At 41.7% G+C, this 18,858-nt stretch overlaps 1 protein-coding gene across 3 annotated transcripts in view; it reads right to left on the bottom strand.

Annotated features, from left to right (window-relative positions):
• Positions 1–18,858, bottom strand: part of SYCP2 (synaptonemal complex protein 2) — a 142,497-nt gene that overhangs the window by 83,569 nt on the left and 40,070 nt on the right. For all 3 annotated transcript variants that reach the window (XM_075901108.1, XM_075901109.1, XM_014575077.3), the window contains 8 exons: positions 14,511–14,556; positions 14,168–14,263; positions 11,192–11,252; positions 9,999–10,147; positions 7,662–7,736; positions 5,168–5,323; positions 3,095–3,194; positions 83–258 (listed from right to left, as the gene is read on the bottom strand). In XM_075901108.1, coding sequence (XP_075757223.1) covers positions 83–258; positions 3,095–3,194; positions 5,168–5,323; positions 7,662–7,736; positions 9,999–10,147; positions 11,192–11,252; positions 14,168–14,263; positions 14,511–14,556 — 859 coding nt within the window. The remainder of the gene's footprint in view (positions 1–82; positions 259–3,094; positions 3,195–5,167; positions 5,324–7,661; positions 7,737–9,998; positions 10,148–11,191; positions 11,253–14,167; positions 14,264–14,510; positions 14,557–18,858) is intronic.

The following is an 18,858-nucleotide window of genomic DNA, read 5'->3' as shown; positions in this document are numbered from 1 at the left end:
TCTTTTCTAAAATGCGAAGTATTAATTACAAACAAAAAGTACTAATTAGGAAGATTACATTGTATAAATAAAAATTAGTTACTTTTTCTGCTGGAACATTATGCCTTTTAATAAAGTCATCTATAGAAGATGTATGTGATCCAGTCTGCTCTAGATCTAAATTCTTTGTTCCAATCTCAGGTGTTCTGGTAATTTTATTTTTTTCAGAAGAGCTCATCATTTGCAAAGGAAGTTTAAAACGGGTTTTTCGTGGAGTTGCTGAAAACAAACCGGAAACTTGTTACATCTTACTTTTTCCCATTAAAATTATTGTGAACCCAGTGGCATCACAACATTTAAAAGCTATTTCTCACCACTACCTTCATTCGATAAAGTTTAAAACAATTTAACCTAATTCTGATATCACATAAGTGCAAATAAAAATAATGCCAGTGAAATTAATGAAGCTCCATTATTGGGCTATATAAGAAGATGGAGAGGCTGTCTATGAACGAGGCATGAATCCTGTGACACAGCATGTGATCATGTAATTAAAGTCTGTATCATAATGCATATGAATAGATGAGTCAACTAAAGGTAGCACAGAGGCAACCGTCATTCTGGAATTTCCTAACTTGTGAATGCTTGACTTATTCTTTTGACTTAGCCTTGTATCTACTATATATTTGAGAGAGTTTGTCTGTCTATGCATCTGTCTGTTCAGGACCTCCTCCTAAATTATAAGAGCTAGGACCACCAAACTCAATATACAACTTCCTCCTACAATAATTTAAATCAAGGAAAGCATTTGGTTGTGCCAGGAAAATAAGAGCTGTTCCTGGAATGGGATTGCTTCTCTTAAAACCATAGAGAAAAAAGACAGAATCACCAAGCAGGTGAAAGTGGCTGGCTGGGGGTGTGCACACCCCACCCCCAGTCCAGGACTTCCCAGCTCCAAACCTCCCACCACCCAGGTGCCCATTAGAAAGTGTAGGGAGGCTGAAGCTCCCCACCCCATCCGCAAATCATATGGGAACCTTGCTGGCTGTTCCCCTTCATCAGGTAGTGAGAGGAAAGTGCAGTTTCATGCATTCTTCACTCTGGCTGGGGAGCAGGGCCATCTTGAAGTGAGCATAGGGTCTGGGGCAAATCCACCCATTCCCCAAGTCCTGCCCACCCCTGCTCCCTCCCCCAAGCAATGCAGCCCAAATGATTATGGGGGCCTGGCACGGCAGTAGCAGGAGCTCATTCTCCCCATTCACCACATGGGCACCTCTTGTCTGTAGGATTGTTGGGGTGGCCATTGTGAGGTCCCCAAAGCTTGGGGCCTGGACATCCACCACAATTCATCCTATGGATGAGATGGATCTGCTGGGGAGTGCAGGAGGCAGATGAACCTGGACCTGCCTGCCCCAGCCAGGGGACATACATCCCTCCCACAGCTGTGCCTGCTGCAACTGCAGCAAACAAACAAGCACTTCTCACCTGACCCCAAACGGCTGTGGTAAGAGAGGGATAGGAGTAGTCCTCTCTCCCCAGAGCAGCCTGCATACTGAAACTGCATACTTCTCCCCCACCCCTACCCTAGAGCAATGTTTCAAATGAAGCATGTACATTTTCATTTTATTTTCCAAGAAACAAAAATTGAGTTAAGGACTCAAGCAATGGCAGGTAAATCTTCTAGTGCTATATAAGGTGTGAGGATACTGTGCATTTGTGGGGATTCTGTGAGAAAGCTAAATCAATAAATGATTCTCTCCAGTTCCTTTCCTACCCCATTTGAGCTCTTACTGGCCTTTCTCCTACACAGTGTCTGTGTAATGGAAAAGAAGCAAGTGATGGGAGTCTGATAAATGGCTTTGCCAGTGGGAAGATGGTAGACCATTGTGGTGGGATACCGGGGAAAAGTTCTTTCCCACTTCCTTCTCTATCAGTGATTCTCTTCTGAAGAGAATATAAGCAACACTATACTTGCTTTCCTCTGCCCAGACCTGCAGTGCTCCTGCACCTCATCAGCCAGGAAAACAGATTGTTTTTGAAGAGACACACAAAAAGTGAAGCAATGCATTCCTTGTGTACTCAGAGAGAGAAGTGCTGCAGAATGACTAACAAAATGGATGATGCATCTTGTCACGACCACAAGCGTGAAATTTGATTGATGATAAGGATGTTAAAATGCGGAAAATCAGCTAATCGAGTAGTTGATGAAATTTCTATTGACTACTTGATTAAACAATAAGGAGGGGGCACTCGCTACCCCAGCTGTGGCTCTGCATTTTAAATGTAGTAGGAGCCAGGCTCCTATTACATTTAAATTGCAGAGCCGCAGTGGTGTTAGCTTCCTGGGGCGGCATGAGCTGGTACTAAGCAGTCTCCACACATGCCACCCCAGGAGCTAACCACTCTGAGGCTCTGCCTTTTAAATGTAGTAAAATTCACTTGGCTCTTACTACATTTAAAAGGCAAAGGTGCAGTGGGAAACCAGTCACGAGCCAAGAATCAGCTGATTCCCCTCTCGTACCTGGTCCCCCTCTGTGCCTCTGTTTCCCTTGCCCGCCACAGAGACTGTGCTAAGGAGAACCAACTTTTAAGCCAGCTGCTGCTGCACTGGCATCTGCTCCCCCCCCCCCCCCCCTTGCCTCTGACAAGCCTAGGCTTATCGGGTAGTCAACTATTCGACTAATCGCTTACATCCCTAATTGATGGATATACAAATGGAGAAGAACAGAAGCTTTACTGTGATTACTGTAGATATTGTAAACATCGTGATTCCTGAGAATGCTGCCCAATACTTTTTATGAGATGCCACTTTTTTATTTAAGCTTCCTGAAAATGATACTTGATATCATAATGAAGATGGAAGAGTTTTACAATTTTCACTTCGGAATCTCTTCAGGTCTTTAAGTAATATCCCATGAATAACATTTTAGACTAGTTTCAGCTCGACAAACATAATAGTTCATCCCTGATTTTGGTAACATAATGTGAGTTTTTCTCTAGGAAGTGCTAAATATAAGAACATTGTGCCTCAGCTAAAGAAATCAATTTAAATTACAAGTAAAGTATAAAAATTAATTTAAACATGTTTTTACTGTAAAAATAAATACCAGCTTACATGTATTGACAAATACCAATGGGCTCCTCAGAGGCAGCCTACCAGTACCTGGGACAATCAATGATGCTTCAGATACTTTCCTTTTAATAGGCGTAGTAATCTTGAAATACATAAAAAAGTAAACAAATCATTTTAATACCAAACCTTAGGAAACCATTCTTTTAACATTTCTTAAAGTTAGTCAATATTTTAACCATTAGCACCTCAATTTTTTTCATCCCGCATGGATGGCAATGTTTAAAGTTTTACTTCAATACTAAGCAAATAATGTACATAAAATGATGAGTTTTAATTAGCGTGTAATTTGTAACTGAGATTGGGAGTTGGGATTTTCTGAAGTAATTCGGCAAGTGCCAAATCTTCTTAATGCATAGCACAAGAAACTGGATGACTAGAAGGAGTTCCACTGGTGTTAGAATCCATCAAGTAGGCTATGATGCAGCGATAGAGCAACTCAATTGCTAGAGTTGTAACTTTAAGGCGCAGAACTATTGTATGGCATGATGACTAGTGAACCCAAGTAGTCAAAGATTCACAAATTCTGTTTCTGCCATGGCCTAGCTTACAGTATCCCCTATGCAAAGGAAGATCAGCATCGAGCTGTGTTTTGAGTACACAAGGAATGCAGATTCTCTTTACAGCTTTCTCACATTCTCAGAGGTGCACTCTGTGCATGGGTGTTTGTGTGCACAAGTATATGCGTGTGTGTGAAAAATCTGTCTCTAATGAAAAATGTTAATACTGACGGTTAACAGCAGGCAAACAAGGGATTAAAATATACTACGATCATCCACCACAAGGTACACAAATATATAAAAAATAAGAGAACATTTTAAAGATAGTTCTCAGAGTTGCAAGGGGCCTATTTAAAAATAACATTTTAATTTTATTTAATTTTTAAACCAACAAGCTAAAAATTCAGAAATAGTTAACTTTCAGTTATATAACTTAGTGATAATTAGTATTAAACATCAATGTTGGCATGAGAAAAATAGATATAAACTGACACCAGAAAATATAGGCTTGAAATTAGATGACCGTTTCTAACCATTAAGGAATGAAGTTAGCAATGGGGGACCAAAAAAAAAAAAACACTACACACTTAACTGATTTCAAGACTTAGCTTGATAAATTTATGAAGGTGCTGGTGTGATGAAGTTGCCTACAATGGTAATTCTGCAACTGCTAGTAGCAAATACTCTCAACAGCTGGAGATTGGACACTAGATGGGAAAGGCTCCAGAGCTGAAAATGGGCAAGTGCAGTGCACTTGCAAGAAATGGCTGCTAAGCCAGCCGCGCACAGCAGACTTTGGGCTCCCCTCCCCCATCAACCGCCCCCTTACACCAGTGCTGCCGCAGCAGTGCTTCACTGCCCCCTTTGCCCAATGTTCAAGTGCAAGACTCTAACAGCAGGGCCACAAACGGGAGAGGTTTAAAGTAGAGTAAATTGAGGTGGATTCCCTTTAACTAAAATCCTTTAAATCATGATTTGAGGCTTTGTATAACAAAGCCAGAAGTTATGGGTCTATTATCTGAGTAGGTGGGTGACGTTCTCTGACAACTATGGGCAACCTAGGCAACCGAGTGGGCTGTATTAGTGACCTTCCTTTATGTCAGTGGACCACAAGATTGTCGTAACCAAGACTGTCTCCCAAGATGGGGTAGTTTTGCTAACTGTGCTTGCTTACCCAGAATTTGTGGGATGCAGAGTGAGCACACAGCTCTCACAGTCAATGTGTACAATCAGCACACACCTCACTTCAAATGCCCTTGCTCTATGTGTGTATCATTTAATAATACTGGTGGGAAAAAAATCTATGTGGACAAAAACTAGCAGAATCTGGCAATCCTGTGCATGGGCAACAGTTTAAAAAAAAAAAAAAAAAGGCCACACGTAGAACCCTAATGGACCGCATGCAGCCCCTGTGCTGGAGGTTGCCCACCACTGTTCTGACCTTAAAGTTTATGAACTGCAATGTAACTACAATATGTTAGTCATTGCATTATAACCAATAATTTAATTTTTATTCAACTGTTTCTTTAACTATTTCTGTTTTGATAAACATACTTACCTTGGATTGGATATTTTTGCAGTTCTCTTCATTAGTTTTTTTATTCTGATTACTTTGTTGAACAGGAAGTTGTTCTTTTATAGACTTACTGGCTTTCCCTTCGATTCCTGATTTTTCTTTCAAGTAAGGTGACAATTGACTTTCTGGTACAAGAACCTACTCAGTATTTTGGGAAAAATGACATCCTATGTCATGTTTAATATACTATTTTAAAATAAATAATACACAATTCCACAAAATCTTAGATGAATTGTAGCTCTATTGACCTTAGACAGACTTTTCACATGCAGTATGATTAGACATTTGCAGGAGTTTGCAAGAACAAGTCCTAATACTGCTGGGTTCATCACAGCTTACAATCTTTTATGTAGGTCCCTGGTCCACCACTGCCACTTACCTCTCAGGACACATCTACACATCAGGGCTAAAGCCAAAACAAGCTACGCAACTTAAGTTACGCAATTGATTTAGCTCAAGTCAAAACAGCTTAATTTCGGCTTTTGGCGCTGTCTACACAGCAGGAAGTCTGAGAAAGAGCACTCTTCGTCCAACTTCCCTTATTCCTCATAAAATGAGGGTTACAGACTTCGGAGTAAGAAGTCCTCCAGATCAACATTATTTTGTCATTATGTCGAAATAACTGCTTGTAGTGTAGACGTGGACTATGTTATTTCAGAATAAGGTCAGTTATTCTGAAACAACAATGCTGTGTAGACGTACCCTGAGTGACTATCTTCCTACTTGGAAGGTGAGTATGGGATTTATATGAAATCTGGCAAAAAAAATAGGTGAATGGAAAAATTCAGAATTATAGGAAGAAAATAGCCCTGTTGCAACGCAACCCGACCCAACTCCTGGTGGGCGCGGAGAGATAGCAAGGCCTCATCCCAGTCCAACCCCCTGGAGGCCCAGGGGACAAAGCCAGGCCAGCCTTGCCTTGCCTTGGCTTGGCCCAACCCCCTGGTGGCCGGGGCGAGAGAGCCAGGCCTGCCAATCCCCAGTGGCTGAGAAGGAGAGAGCCAGGCCTTCCACAGCCAGGCCTCAGTCTGGCCTAACCTCCTGATGACAGGGGGGAGAGAGAGCAAGAAAGAGAGAGCGCAAGCCAGACCTGCCGGGGCCAGGCCTCGGCCTGTTCCAACCCCCCCGGTGGCTGAAGGGAGAGAGCTGGGCCTGCCACAGCCAAGTCTCAGCCTGGCCCAACTCCCTGGTAGTCAGGGGTGAGAACTGGGACTGGTGAAGTCTGGGTAACGGGAAGAAAGACAGAGCTGATGCAGCCTCGGTCCTGCCCAGCGGCCAGAGAGCAGAGCCAGGGATGGCCCAGCACAACAGCTAGGGGGAGAGCCGGGGCTGGCCAGGGCTGCCATCCCTCAGCTTGGCCCTCCCCGGTGGATGGTGGGAGAGACAGGACTGCCTACCCTAACGAGAGGGAGGTTGGCGAGTGTAACGAGCAGGGTGTGCAGTCCCCTAGAGATACTATATATATTTTTGTTACTCTCAAAGGGTATGTCTACCCTTTTTAAGCCATTTTTAAAACCCCGCTGGTTCGAACCCTGTGCAGCGCGGCTACACGGGGCTCGAACTAGGTAGTTCGGACTAGGCTTCCTACGAGGTGTACCGGTAGTTCGGAGTAGGAAGCCTAGTCCGAACTACCTAGTTGGAGCCCCGTGTAGCCGCGCTGCACGGGGTTCGAACCAGCGGGGTTTTAAAAATGGCGGCTCCCCGCTTATGCAAATGAAGCCCGGGAAATTCAAATCCCGGGCTTCATTTGCAAGTGCGGTATGCCTACATTACCCTCCTAGTTTGAACTAGGAGGGTAGTGTAGACATACCCTATGGTGCTACAGACTACTTGTTTTATTCAGATTGGTTTATTCAGATTGGTTTGCTTTTGGTTTCTGACTCAAAGTTTTAATGCTTTCCTCATCCCACTTACTACTACTGTATATTTTGACCTTGTCTGTAGTACATTTTCCTCCTAAATTTTTCCAATGTTGCTTATAGTGGTAGAAGTCAACTTGTAATATCAACAACTAGAATGCTACTGCAAACAGTGCGCTGGTGTCTGCCAGAGTTACTCATTTGCCTACCCCTGCTATACAAGTATTAAACAACTTAGATGTTAAAATGCCAGCAGCTTCTTGGAGCCCCATTTATATCATAAGTCCCACAATTGCTGCCACTGGTGAGAAATTTAATGAATGTGGAAAAACTAGTGGCTCCAATTCTAACACTTAAATGTGTTCTTATGGTGATTTTATAACAACCAGATTGCTGGCTATTGGAGAATATCAACATATAAGAGAAATACCATGTTTTAAGTCTTTTGGTGGGATCCTGATGACTTCAACCAATAGAGAAATTCATCTAACACAATGAGCCCTTTATGACAGCCTCATTCCCCCCTCAATTGTTTAAATCCCCTGAAAACATACATGATTTGGGGCTGAAAATCCCCATGATTAAAATAATTTTCCAGTCAGAACTGTATAATGTACCTGTGATCCACTTTCATCAAAAATTATATGAACTGATGTTTTGGCAACTGATATAGCTTGCTTCTTGGTAAATCCCTAAAAAACAAGTACTTAATATACAACATACACTTACTCAACCTCCTAATTTTTTTCAATATGAATCACATATAAAACATTACGGTCATACAGTTATATAGTCCCCAACTCGATTACTCTCATTTAGGGAGAAAAAAAAATCAACTTTGCACTAAATGAAGTTCTTATGAATTCTTCCATCAGATGGAACTTCGAGAACAGCAGTTTGCTAACCCACACAAGTAACAGGGAGTTACAGTCTTCAAACCAGAAAATCTTAGGCTCTCCAGAGGCACATGGCCATCAATGTGGAGTTCCACAATAGTTTTTGGTTAAAGAAACTTCTTGCTTCTTGGTAGCAAATGCTCTACTGTAGCTATTGTCAGTGATTCCTCTGGAAGCCACTGGTACTATAATTCCCCTCACAGAATGTTCTGCATCATGTAGACAATGAGGTTAATTAATATCTTCCTAAAGAATGCACTATTTTATTCACAGAAAGTCCACTACTTTATGGGAGAGGTAATGTAGATAACATCTGTTGTACTATTCTTTCCCTTCCCCAACTCATCCTATAGAGTAACTTTTTAAACGTTAAATAGTAATAGAGATGTAGCTGTGTTAGTCTGGTCTTGCTGAAACGAAAGACATGACTATGCAGCACTTTAAAGATTAACAAGATGGTCTGGCCCACGAAAGCTCATCACCTAATAAACCACCAAACGTTTCTTTTTGAAATGTTGAAAGTAAGCCACCAAAACAGCACTGTATCCTACTCAGACTCCCTGATCCAGCCAGGATTTGATAACTTTCATTCCCTCCATATGCAGAGAAGGACAATTTATATGATTTGTATAGTAAGGTGGTCTACATTCATATGTACACTGAAATACATGACAATGAAAAGAAAAAGAATGAAATTCAGAAAGCATCTCTGGAATGTTCAGAAAGGCCTTTTCTTATCTAAGAAAGAATCAAAGAAAAATGGACTTTTTTTCCACCACAAGCACTCCAAACTGTTGTTTGTATTTAAAATAATCTGCATAGACTATGAACCCAACTGGACAATGTTAACATGTAACTGGGATGCTGTAAATACTTACAACTTTGCTACTGTATCATAAATCAGATATTTCTGGAAATATACTCTTCCATGCTGTCCTATGTACTTGAATTGAAAAATCAGCACAGAAAAATAAAGTTCCAGCTCTGAGTGGCAAAAAGGGATTAGTTATGGTTTTTTAATTCTGATCAGTGAAAAAAAAATGAGGAATTTATGTTTATTAATAAGAAGCTCACTTCCTCATTAGTCCTTTTAGCCTGAAGTTCTAGAAGTGGAGGAAAACTTTTAGAAGACTTTCTTTAGAAATCTGCTTCCAGGTAGAGAGCTTGTGTATTCAATTTTAGTCTACAGTAAATTTTTATGGCAAGGCTGTAAACGCATGCGAGTAGGGAAAAGACCGGATGTGTGAGACACAGTTATCATAACATAAGATATCAGATGTAGGGCAGTCGTTGACTAAAAGTAGCTAGTATCTCTTTGTTCGTTTATAGCCTACATAAAATAAATTGAAGATCATAGGGTAATTCCTAGTAAGTAGGCATCCACATAATAAAAAGAAAAGCATCATGATTAAGATAATTAATACTGGTCTTAGTAAACAGGCCAGAGACTGAAAGGTATGCAGAAGGAGCTAGACTTACACTTCCAGATCACACTGAGGCATATTAGCTGGACTGAATACAGTGGTTTATATTGTTTCGGATTTAAACTAATTCTTTGGTTTAACATTAATTCAGACTCAGATTAATAGAATGGAATAAGGTCCCTGTTCCAATACGCAGGCATTTGTGTATCTAATTGTTAGTTTCCATGCACAGTTACCAGGGTTGTGTTTGTTATAATGATAAATGCATGGCAAATACAGTTAATTATCTGTATGCATACATTTGCTGCTTTTGCATGCATCCTATAATCTCACATACTTTTTTCAGAAATGCAATACTATAAATCTTGGCCTCAATGTCTAGCATCTCCAATTAAACACCAATGATAGCTCACAAAATTCAGTTGTAGTATATTTTAAAAGTTATTAATCCCCAACAGAAAACAACTTACAATGGAAATGCTGGAGCATCAACTGTGAAAACATTAGTGAGCATCTTTATACATAAGTATCAGGAAAGAAGCCATCTTAAAATTACAGCTCCAGAGGAATGGGTTTTTTTGTTTGTTTCAATAGGCTAGAAAATGCTGAAAAAGGAAGAGAATTTAAGTCTTACCTTAAATTTATTTGCACCATAAACCTTTCTGGCCACTTCCATGATTTCCAAGACAGGATCAAAATATAGGAAAAGCTGCTCGCCTTCTTGATTACCCATAGTTATTGGATTTTTTAGAATTATTGTTAGTAACTTCTTTGACTCCTTTTCTGCATAGAGATGAAGCATTCATTAGACTTCAAAACACTTCTTGTTTAGTATGTTAAAGAACATAAAACTCAGTTGAACCACAGAGTTCTCAATTTGCCCATCTGTTGCTCCCTAATCAAAGCTAAACTGCATTTATTTAAACTGAATGTTCATCTGTATAAATAGTTATTTTTCTAACACATAAAATACTTTATCATTCAAAAATTATTTGAAAAAATATGCTTTTTAGGCTAATTAGTAAGTACTGTAGAAAGTATGCTTTAATTCTTTACATTTTTTATAATTTTCTAGAAAAAGAGCAAGATTCTTTATTGCCTTGCACCTCATGTAGTTGTGCACAGCTGGGTGAAATGATACATGTGTATAAAATGCTGACAGTGTTATCCATGGTACAAAATTTCAATCTGATAACATTATGCACCCATTTTGTAAAAGTTTAAGTGATTACAAGGCATTGAATACATCAAGCCAAATTAATATTTATATTTCTTGTCACAATAATTATAATAGCAGAACAAGTTAATTGGATGACTTATTCTCCCAACTCTCCTTGCAATACCATTACATTTTCCAAAATTTTGCAATAATTTCATAAAACAGAATTCAAACAGCTTTATTATTTATAAGGCATCGCTCTTCCATGCCGTGGGCTTTTCCTAATACATATTTACAAATACTATTATAACATTTTGAAAAAAGTCAAAATTAGATATTTAATGTGCATGTCCAAATGTAATAATTATGCAAATCAGGTGATTTCAAAGAAATCACAATTAGCCACTTCTGGACATTCACCCAAAATATGTACGCAGCTGTAGTAAGTGCACAAGCAAATTAAGCTTGTATTTGACAGAACAATTGCACAACTAAAAGCAAATCAGATGGCATGCATTTGAAGTTGTTTAAAGCAATGGAAATTTTACTCATTTAAGAACTAAATAAGGACTTCAGGATTTCATCCAGTCATTCAGAATACCAAATTAATATATAGTTAGGTAAACAGAATAATTGAAGAATAAAATTACATTAATAAATTTCAGTACCTTCAAGACTGTACATTTTTACCTCTTCTTCAGATATGCTAACTGTTTCCCATTGATGATCCTCAAACAAAAACAAGATATTTTGAAAATAAAAATGTGTATTAAATGTAACAATGCACATTTACATTGATTTATCAATTATTCTTTATCTATAATATCCTGGAACATCAAGACGCTTGTGACCAGCAGTGAAAATAACTAAACATTTCTTACAGGTACTGTCCTATCGCCAGCTTTTTAAATAGTTCCTTGCTGGCTTTTGCCACAGCTCAGCCAGAGCTTGCCAGAGGTGCGCACCAGGATGCACCCTTTTAGGGTACGTCTACACTGCATCCCTAGTTCAGACTAGGGATGCAAATGGAGATGACTGAAGTAGTTAATGAAGCGGGGATTTAAATATCCCATGCTTCATTAACATGATCTCGCCAGCGTGCTAGTTCAAATCACAGCTGATTCGAACCAGGAAGTGCGCGCTGGGACGTGTTAGTTCAGACTAAAGCCCTTAGTCCGAACTAACGTTACTCCTCAGCGTAACTACGCTTCATTAACTACTTCGGTCATCTCCATTTGCATCTCTAGTCTGAACTAGGGATGCAGTGTAGACGTACCCTTACTTTCGCCTCTGCTTGTGACATAATAGTTTTTCATCAATATTTCAAATCCACCAATTCAGAACAAAGTAGAATGGATAGAAAGAATGACTTCTGAACACAGGAGATGAAATGCAGAAACTAATTTTATCCAAGGAAAGATATTTCTCACATCTGTACTCTTAAGACTCACCAGTACAAGGACTGATGAAATCTGGCAACAGTGCGAGATAATATGGGGAAAAGGAAGATAAAAGAATAAATTCAGAAGAGTTCAAGTTCTAACAGTATCACATCCAGTGGCTGCCGAAATAGAATAGCTAACCTCTAATAGGAAATAAATGAACAGATATCTAAAAAAGTACTGAGGATGACCTCTCCCTTTTCTGTCCATGAAGCTATCACATCCATACCTGTTGGGGGAAACCCTCTGCTTTGTAAGACTATCTCTTCATCCTCTGAAATGCTCACTCAGGCTACGTCTAGACTATGGGGTTTTTGCGGGATACCAGAAGTATCCCACAAAAACCTTGCCGTGTCCAAGGAACATGTTTGCTTTCCTGCTTTTTTGTGTGGAAGAGCAAATGTACTCTTTCGGGGAGCCCTGTATACCTCATTTCATAAGGCATAAAGGCTCTGCCAAAAGAGGAGGATGTTCTGCCATTTGGCCCTGTTGAGACGGAGCCAAATGGCAGAAAAGCCTCTTCTGAAAAAAAGCGGAAAAAGCTATGCAAAATGCAGAGCGCATTTTGCATCGTTTTTTCTGCAAAAATTTTGCAGTCTAGACCTAGCCCCAGTCTTCCTAGTGATGAAGTATTCCCACATTTTTCAAAAATTTTAATATAAATATATGTGACCTGCCAACAGTTACAAACCATTACAATAAAATGGAAACATCTAATATGAAAAGAATGTCATACATATAGGAAACACTCTCCTTCATCTGTGCATCATACAGTACAAGTATGATAAGGTAATCAAAATGCATGCAGTCTTCCCTGAAGATCATTCATCTCTCAGTATTACTCTCAGCCTATGCCTTGTCGATAAAGCCAAAATGCCTATCCCCACAGTCCTTCCTGGAATACTGCAAGTGTGCAAAAGTAGCAATACAAAATTTAGGAAGCTCACAGAAAGAGGAGGTTACTCACCTGTGCATAACTGACATTTTTCGAGAAGAGTGTCGCTGTGGGTGCTCCACATCAGGTTGGCACTCCGCCACTGAGAATCAGAGTCTTCAGAGCAGTGTCCCTGGGGCACGCATGCAAGCATCTGTAGCTGCACACTCCTACTGTGCAGACACCATGCAGGCGTGAGCCTCCCCTCCCCCCCCGTGCCTCAGTTCCTTCTCTACCTTGGAAAGAGACCCCTTGAAGAGGCCAGAACTATGAAGTAAAGGGGAGGGAGGGTGGGTAATGGATCACTCATGGGGACACTCATCCTGAGTTACTTACTGCACAGGTGAGTAACCTCCTCTTTGAGACAGATACTCCAAATCAGGTGACAACAAAACTGTATGATTCTAAGGAGGCAGGGACCTCAGATCTGGCATGAAGGTGATAGAACAGGGCTACTCAACATGCAGCCTGCGGGCCACTTGTGGCCCGTGGCCCATTTGTTTGCGGCCCGCGGTGTACGCAGTTTGGGTTTACGCAGGGCTCAACACATGGCCCATGGGTGTGATCCTTTGAACGTGGCCTCCACTGGGAGCCTGCTCCTCAATGGCGAGATGTCTCCCAGACAGGGTGAGCATTTAAAGATGCAAGCGGACGGGCTGGCTGGAACAGACGGGTGTCAGCGTTTCTAGCCCCCAGGGAGGGGGTGCAAGGAGCACCAGGACACTGGGAAGTGCTGGCTGCTTAGCCTTGTGGGCAGAACCTGAAAGGTGCTGATGGGCTTACACTGGCCACGTTTGGGTCCAGCGCCGCAGTTTAAGGCTTAATCTTTGTTTTCATGCCCGTCAGTGTGAAAGAAGCTGCTTGCCTATATTTGCATGTATATGCAACCACACTTAAGTTGCAGTCCTCAGCATGTGCTGTGAGTATCACTGTGGCCACAAGGGCTTCCAAAGGTGAGTAGCCCTGTAATATATTATAACTGATTAGTCAGTAATGACACTATCTGAAGGAAGACTCATACATAGGAAATTGTGTGTATAAACATATTATAAAATATGTTTATAATGCCATACATTTTCTCTTGATATTTATGTTTTAAGACAATAAGTGAGATGCCATTTGTGTATTTCCATTTAGCATTTATTTTAAAATAAACTGTACTGGTTTGCAATATACTCTCTAATTTCACTGCAGTGCTCAGAATGTTTCTTTTCTGATTGCTTTGTTTGAAAAAAATACTTTCAACTTGGTCATGAAAGGTCACTTACTTCATCATCTGCTGCAATATAGAAGGATATACTTTGGCTACCAATGTTAAAATCTATCCAAAATTCTTCAAGATTCTCATCCAAAGGTATCTGTAGCTAAAATATATTTAAAAAAATTAACTTAGAAGGAACAGGAGACTCAAAATAATTTTTATAACAATTGAACACAAAAGCAGGTAATTTAAACTATTTTTAAAAACACATACAAGATGCCTATATAGCACTTTAAAATAATCTTTGATTTACTCTATATATTCCCAGTTGTTCTCTACTTATAGACAGAACTATGCATTAGTTGTATTAACGTAAAATCTATATACTTCACAATGAAGTTGTAACTTACCTCATGTTTATCAAGGATTGCTGACAAACAAGGGTATGTAAAAACCCTGTAACAAAAATATGCAATATAGCTTGTTGCAAAATTATTTATATTAATTTATACCTAGCCTGGAACAGCATAAAATAGGTTAATTTCCCTCCCCTCTGAAAAAAAAATCCACTTCAAAGAAAAAGAGTTGAAAGGAATCAACAGGATAGTCAAGAAAAGTTGACTATCCAAAACTTACCCTCTAAAAATTTTAAAAATTACATTTATGCACACCAGAGTCCCCGGGTAGTACGTAGCTGCTGAGACCCTTTCTTTTCCAGTCCCTCAAGTGCATCTCTTAAGTGACAGGCTGGCGCCTCCACTTCTCTTTGGGATGGGTCCTCATGGCCTAGCCATTCTCCAACATGGCCTTTGGGTTAGCCCTTACTCACGGTTGCTAACCATATTACTTGGTTGGCCTAATAGGCTTGGCATCTGGAAAGGTTTTCCACTGGCAGCTTCTGGATAACTAGAACCCTACAAATCCACAGAAATATACTTTATGTCCATATGTGGATGTGGCTATCCAAGATTCATTTTTGCAGATGCAGATTCAAATGTGGATGCCAATTCTGTACCCATGCAGGGCTATATGGATAACGCTATTTAGGGGCACAGAAGGAGCTTCTAGAAAACAAAGTATGATTTATTTTCCCAAAAGATACGTAATGCCTAGAAAAAAGAGGATTAAAATAACAATAAACCCTATACACATATTATTTTATTCATGCTTAGCATTCCTCTTGAGCCCCTAAGTAGACATGACTTAGCATCAGTGTCTCCCATTCTCTTGGGGATCAAATTATGGCCTGTTTTCTATTTAGGAACAAGATGACCTCTTGAGGTCCCTTCCAGTGCTGTAGTTCTAAGAATTAATTACCATGGCTCTCAGTCTCCACAAGCCTGCTGTACAGTCTGCGTGTGTCAACTTCATGGCACACAGAGCATTCCCCCAACCCTTTTCAAGTTGTCAGGTCTTTTGATCTTTTGAGGTCTTGGCCTTGGCAAACAGCTCAATCACCATGATTGGCTCTGAAAATTCTCTCTTTACAGTTATAAATCTCATACTGCATTTGAGGAGAGAAGGTTACTCACCCTCTGCAGTAACTGAGGTTCTTCAAGATGGGTGTCCCTGTGGGTGCTCCACCTTAGGTGATTACGAAGCAGTGTGTCTGCTGGAGGTAGGAGCTTCAGTCAGTGTAGTGTCATTATGGACAACCATGAGGATGGAGCGACCAAATAGGGTTCCCCTAGAGGGATATGTGTGAAGGGTGTAATGGGTGGCAAAAGTATGGGCGGACGACCAGGTAGCTGATTTACAGATATCTGACAAGGGAATACCCTGGATATATGCACTTGATGCAGCCATGGCTCTGGCTAAGTGCACACAAAGTTGTGCAGGTGGTTCTTTGCCAAAGGCTGTATATGCTACTCTTATGCACTTCACTATCCATTTGGAGAGTCTTTGAGAGGAAATGGGGAGTACCAGAGATGGTTCAGCAGCTGAAATGAATAAACTGTTGGTTCTGCAGGTATGCGTGGTTCTAGCTATGCAGAACGTGATTGCCCTGCAGGGATCGAGGGTATGGAGCGTCGCTTGCGCCTCGTCTTGAGGTTTAGAAAAAGACAACAAGTTGATGGGTTCATGGCAATGGAACGCGGAAGGACCTTTGGCATGAACTTAGGATGAGGCCAAAGTACCACCGTGTCCTTGTGAAAGACGGTAAATGGTAGGTCCATCATGAGGGCCCCAATTTCTCCAAACCTTCTGGCGGATGTTATAGCCACAAGGAAGGCCACCTTCATGGAGAGGTGGAGCAATGAGCAGGTTGCCATTGGCTCAAAGGGCTTTCTCGTTAGGGCCCTCAGAACAAGACTGAAGTCCCAGGTGGGGACTGGTGGTTTGTTGGGCAGGTAGGTGTTTTGCACACCTTTAAGAAACCTTTATTTATCAGGTATATAAACACCAATATATTGGCCATGAGGAAATACCGGGAATAGAAGCCATTGCTACAGTACTGATGGGGAACATCTTCCACTGCTTTGATGGAGAGCAGGTGATCGATTTCTTGGCATAGGATATACTCATGAGCAGGGCTCAACAAATAATACAATCTACTCACCTGTGGCGAGTAAATTGTAACCTGGAAGAGCTGGGTTTGGGCGATCTGCACATGCGCAGAATGATCTGCACATGCGCAGATCGCTGGACAGCACGGCTGGCGAGCGAGGCTTGCCGCGGTTCGGCGAGCCCTGCTCATGAGATGGGTCATTGAAGAGAGATAGGATGGGTGGTTGGGGTTTTGGGATGGACAGAAAAGGTATGCAGTACCCGTTCTTTATGATGTCCAGCACCCACGCAGCCTCAGCTTCACTACCTGCGGTCCTGCAATACATCGTAGAGCTTAAGAACTCGGGCCTTTCCCTGAACTCCCTTAAAATCCATCTCACTGCAATCACAGCTCTACACCAACCAATAGACAATGAGTGCAATGAATCATGTTGTGGTGCTCCCCCAGGCAGTGGAGATAAATGAACGCTCTTCTGGGCATGGAAGATACAAGAAGCAAATAGATGGCACTTGAACTCAGCCCACTTTGGTATATGAGCCTGATTGGGTGGGGGGGGGGGAAGGTTGTCAGGAGGTTTCTGAGGAAAATTTTCCTCAAAATGGAGTAAATAAAATAAAATGCAGAGGGAATTGAGGGGGAGAGTCCCTGTGGGGCGAGCCCCGCTAGGGGAAAGTGGGAGGCAGGGAGAAGGTTACCTACTTCTACAGTAACTGATGTTCTATAAGATGAGTGTCCCCATGAGTGCTCCACATTAGGTGCACCACTGCCGAGCCCAGTGATGGAGATTTTGACAGCAGTACCCCTGGGCCAGCATGCACCAGCCAAGACCATCACGCGCTCCCTAACTGCCTACACTGAGCATGCATGAACCTCCCTCCCCACCCCATTCCTTCTCTACCCCGGAGTCCACTGCCAGACAAGCATAACCCCAAAGTAGAGGGAAGGAAGGCAGAGTAGTGGAGCACCCACGGAGAAGCTCATATCAAAGAACATCAGCTGCTAGAAGTGGGCCTCACCCTCTCTGACTGAATTAACCTTGTTATCTCTAGCCTTATTCTGGCCTGCATATTTATACCTGCCTCTGGACATTTCTACTACATGCATCTGATGAAGTGGGTCTTTGCCCACAAAAGCTATGCTCCAATACATCTGTTAGTCTATAAGGTGCCAAAGGACTCCTTGTCACTTTTGCAGATCCAGACTAACAGAGCTACCCCTCTGATACTTATATGGGTAGGTAACCTCTTTTTCTTCTTCAAGAAATGTCCTCATGGGTGCTCCACATTAGGTGACTACAAGCCATGTCTCCTCAAGGAGGCAGGGACTATTGGTCAGGAAGGAAGGCAGTGGATAAGACAGATTTTGAGAATCTGAGATTTGATAGGGGGCCCTGTAAGAACGCAAATGTGGCCTGCATATTTATACCTGCCGGTCTGAGGACCATGTAGTGGCTAAGCATATGTCTGCTAGTGGGACCTTCCTGAGGAAAGCAATAAAAGTGGAAACAGCCCAGGTGGAATGAGTTCTTATTCTATCCGGAAGAGCCACTCAGGTTTGCTCATAGCAGAGTTTGATATAGTCTGCAATCCAATGCGAAGGTCTCTGCAAAGATAGTGAGCTGCCCTTATTAGAATTCGCTATGGAGTTAAAGAGTCTAGGAGAGGATTGGAAGGGCTTGGTGTGCTGCAGTAGAAAGAAAGAGCTCTATGGAGATCAAGGGTATGCATCCTGGTTTCAAAGTCATTCGCATGGGGCTTTGGAAAAATGGTAGGTAAGTGAACAGTCTGGCTGAGGTGAAATGAGGAATGTATCTTTGGGAGGAATCTGGGATGGGTGCGTAATGTGACCTTGTCCTTGAAGAAAATGGTATAGGGAGGATAGGCTATGAAAACTGCGATTTCTCCAACTCTTCTAGCTGAGGTAATGGCAACGAGGAATGCTGTCTTCATGGACAAGTGCAGCAAAGAGCACGAAGCCATGTGTTTGAAGGGAGCTGTCGTGAGCGCTTTTAGTACCAGATGGAGGTCCCATGGTTGCATAGGTGGAGCACGAAAGCTCTATGTCCAAGAGCCATCGAGGAGCCAAGCCGTGAGGTGGAGAGAGGCAAGGTTCAGGGGCTTAGTCTGTGATAACGGTGGAAGGAGGAGGTCCCGGAAGAGACGTAAGTGGATGGGTTCATTGAGGGACATCCTGGTCAAGAATGGGAACCACAGTTGTCAAGGCCATGCAGGCGCTATGAGGAGGAAGAG

The sequence above is a fragment of the Pelodiscus sinensis genome, chromosome 18, assembly GCF_049634645.1.
Source record: "Pelodiscus sinensis isolate JC-2024 chromosome 18, ASM4963464v1, whole genome shotgun sequence".
In the NCBI taxonomy this organism is placed as follows: domain Eukaryota; kingdom Metazoa; phylum Chordata; order Testudines; family Trionychidae; genus Pelodiscus; species Pelodiscus sinensis.
The sequence above is the reverse complement of the archived record's forward strand: the minus strand, read 5'-3'. Positions and strand labels throughout refer to the sequence as shown.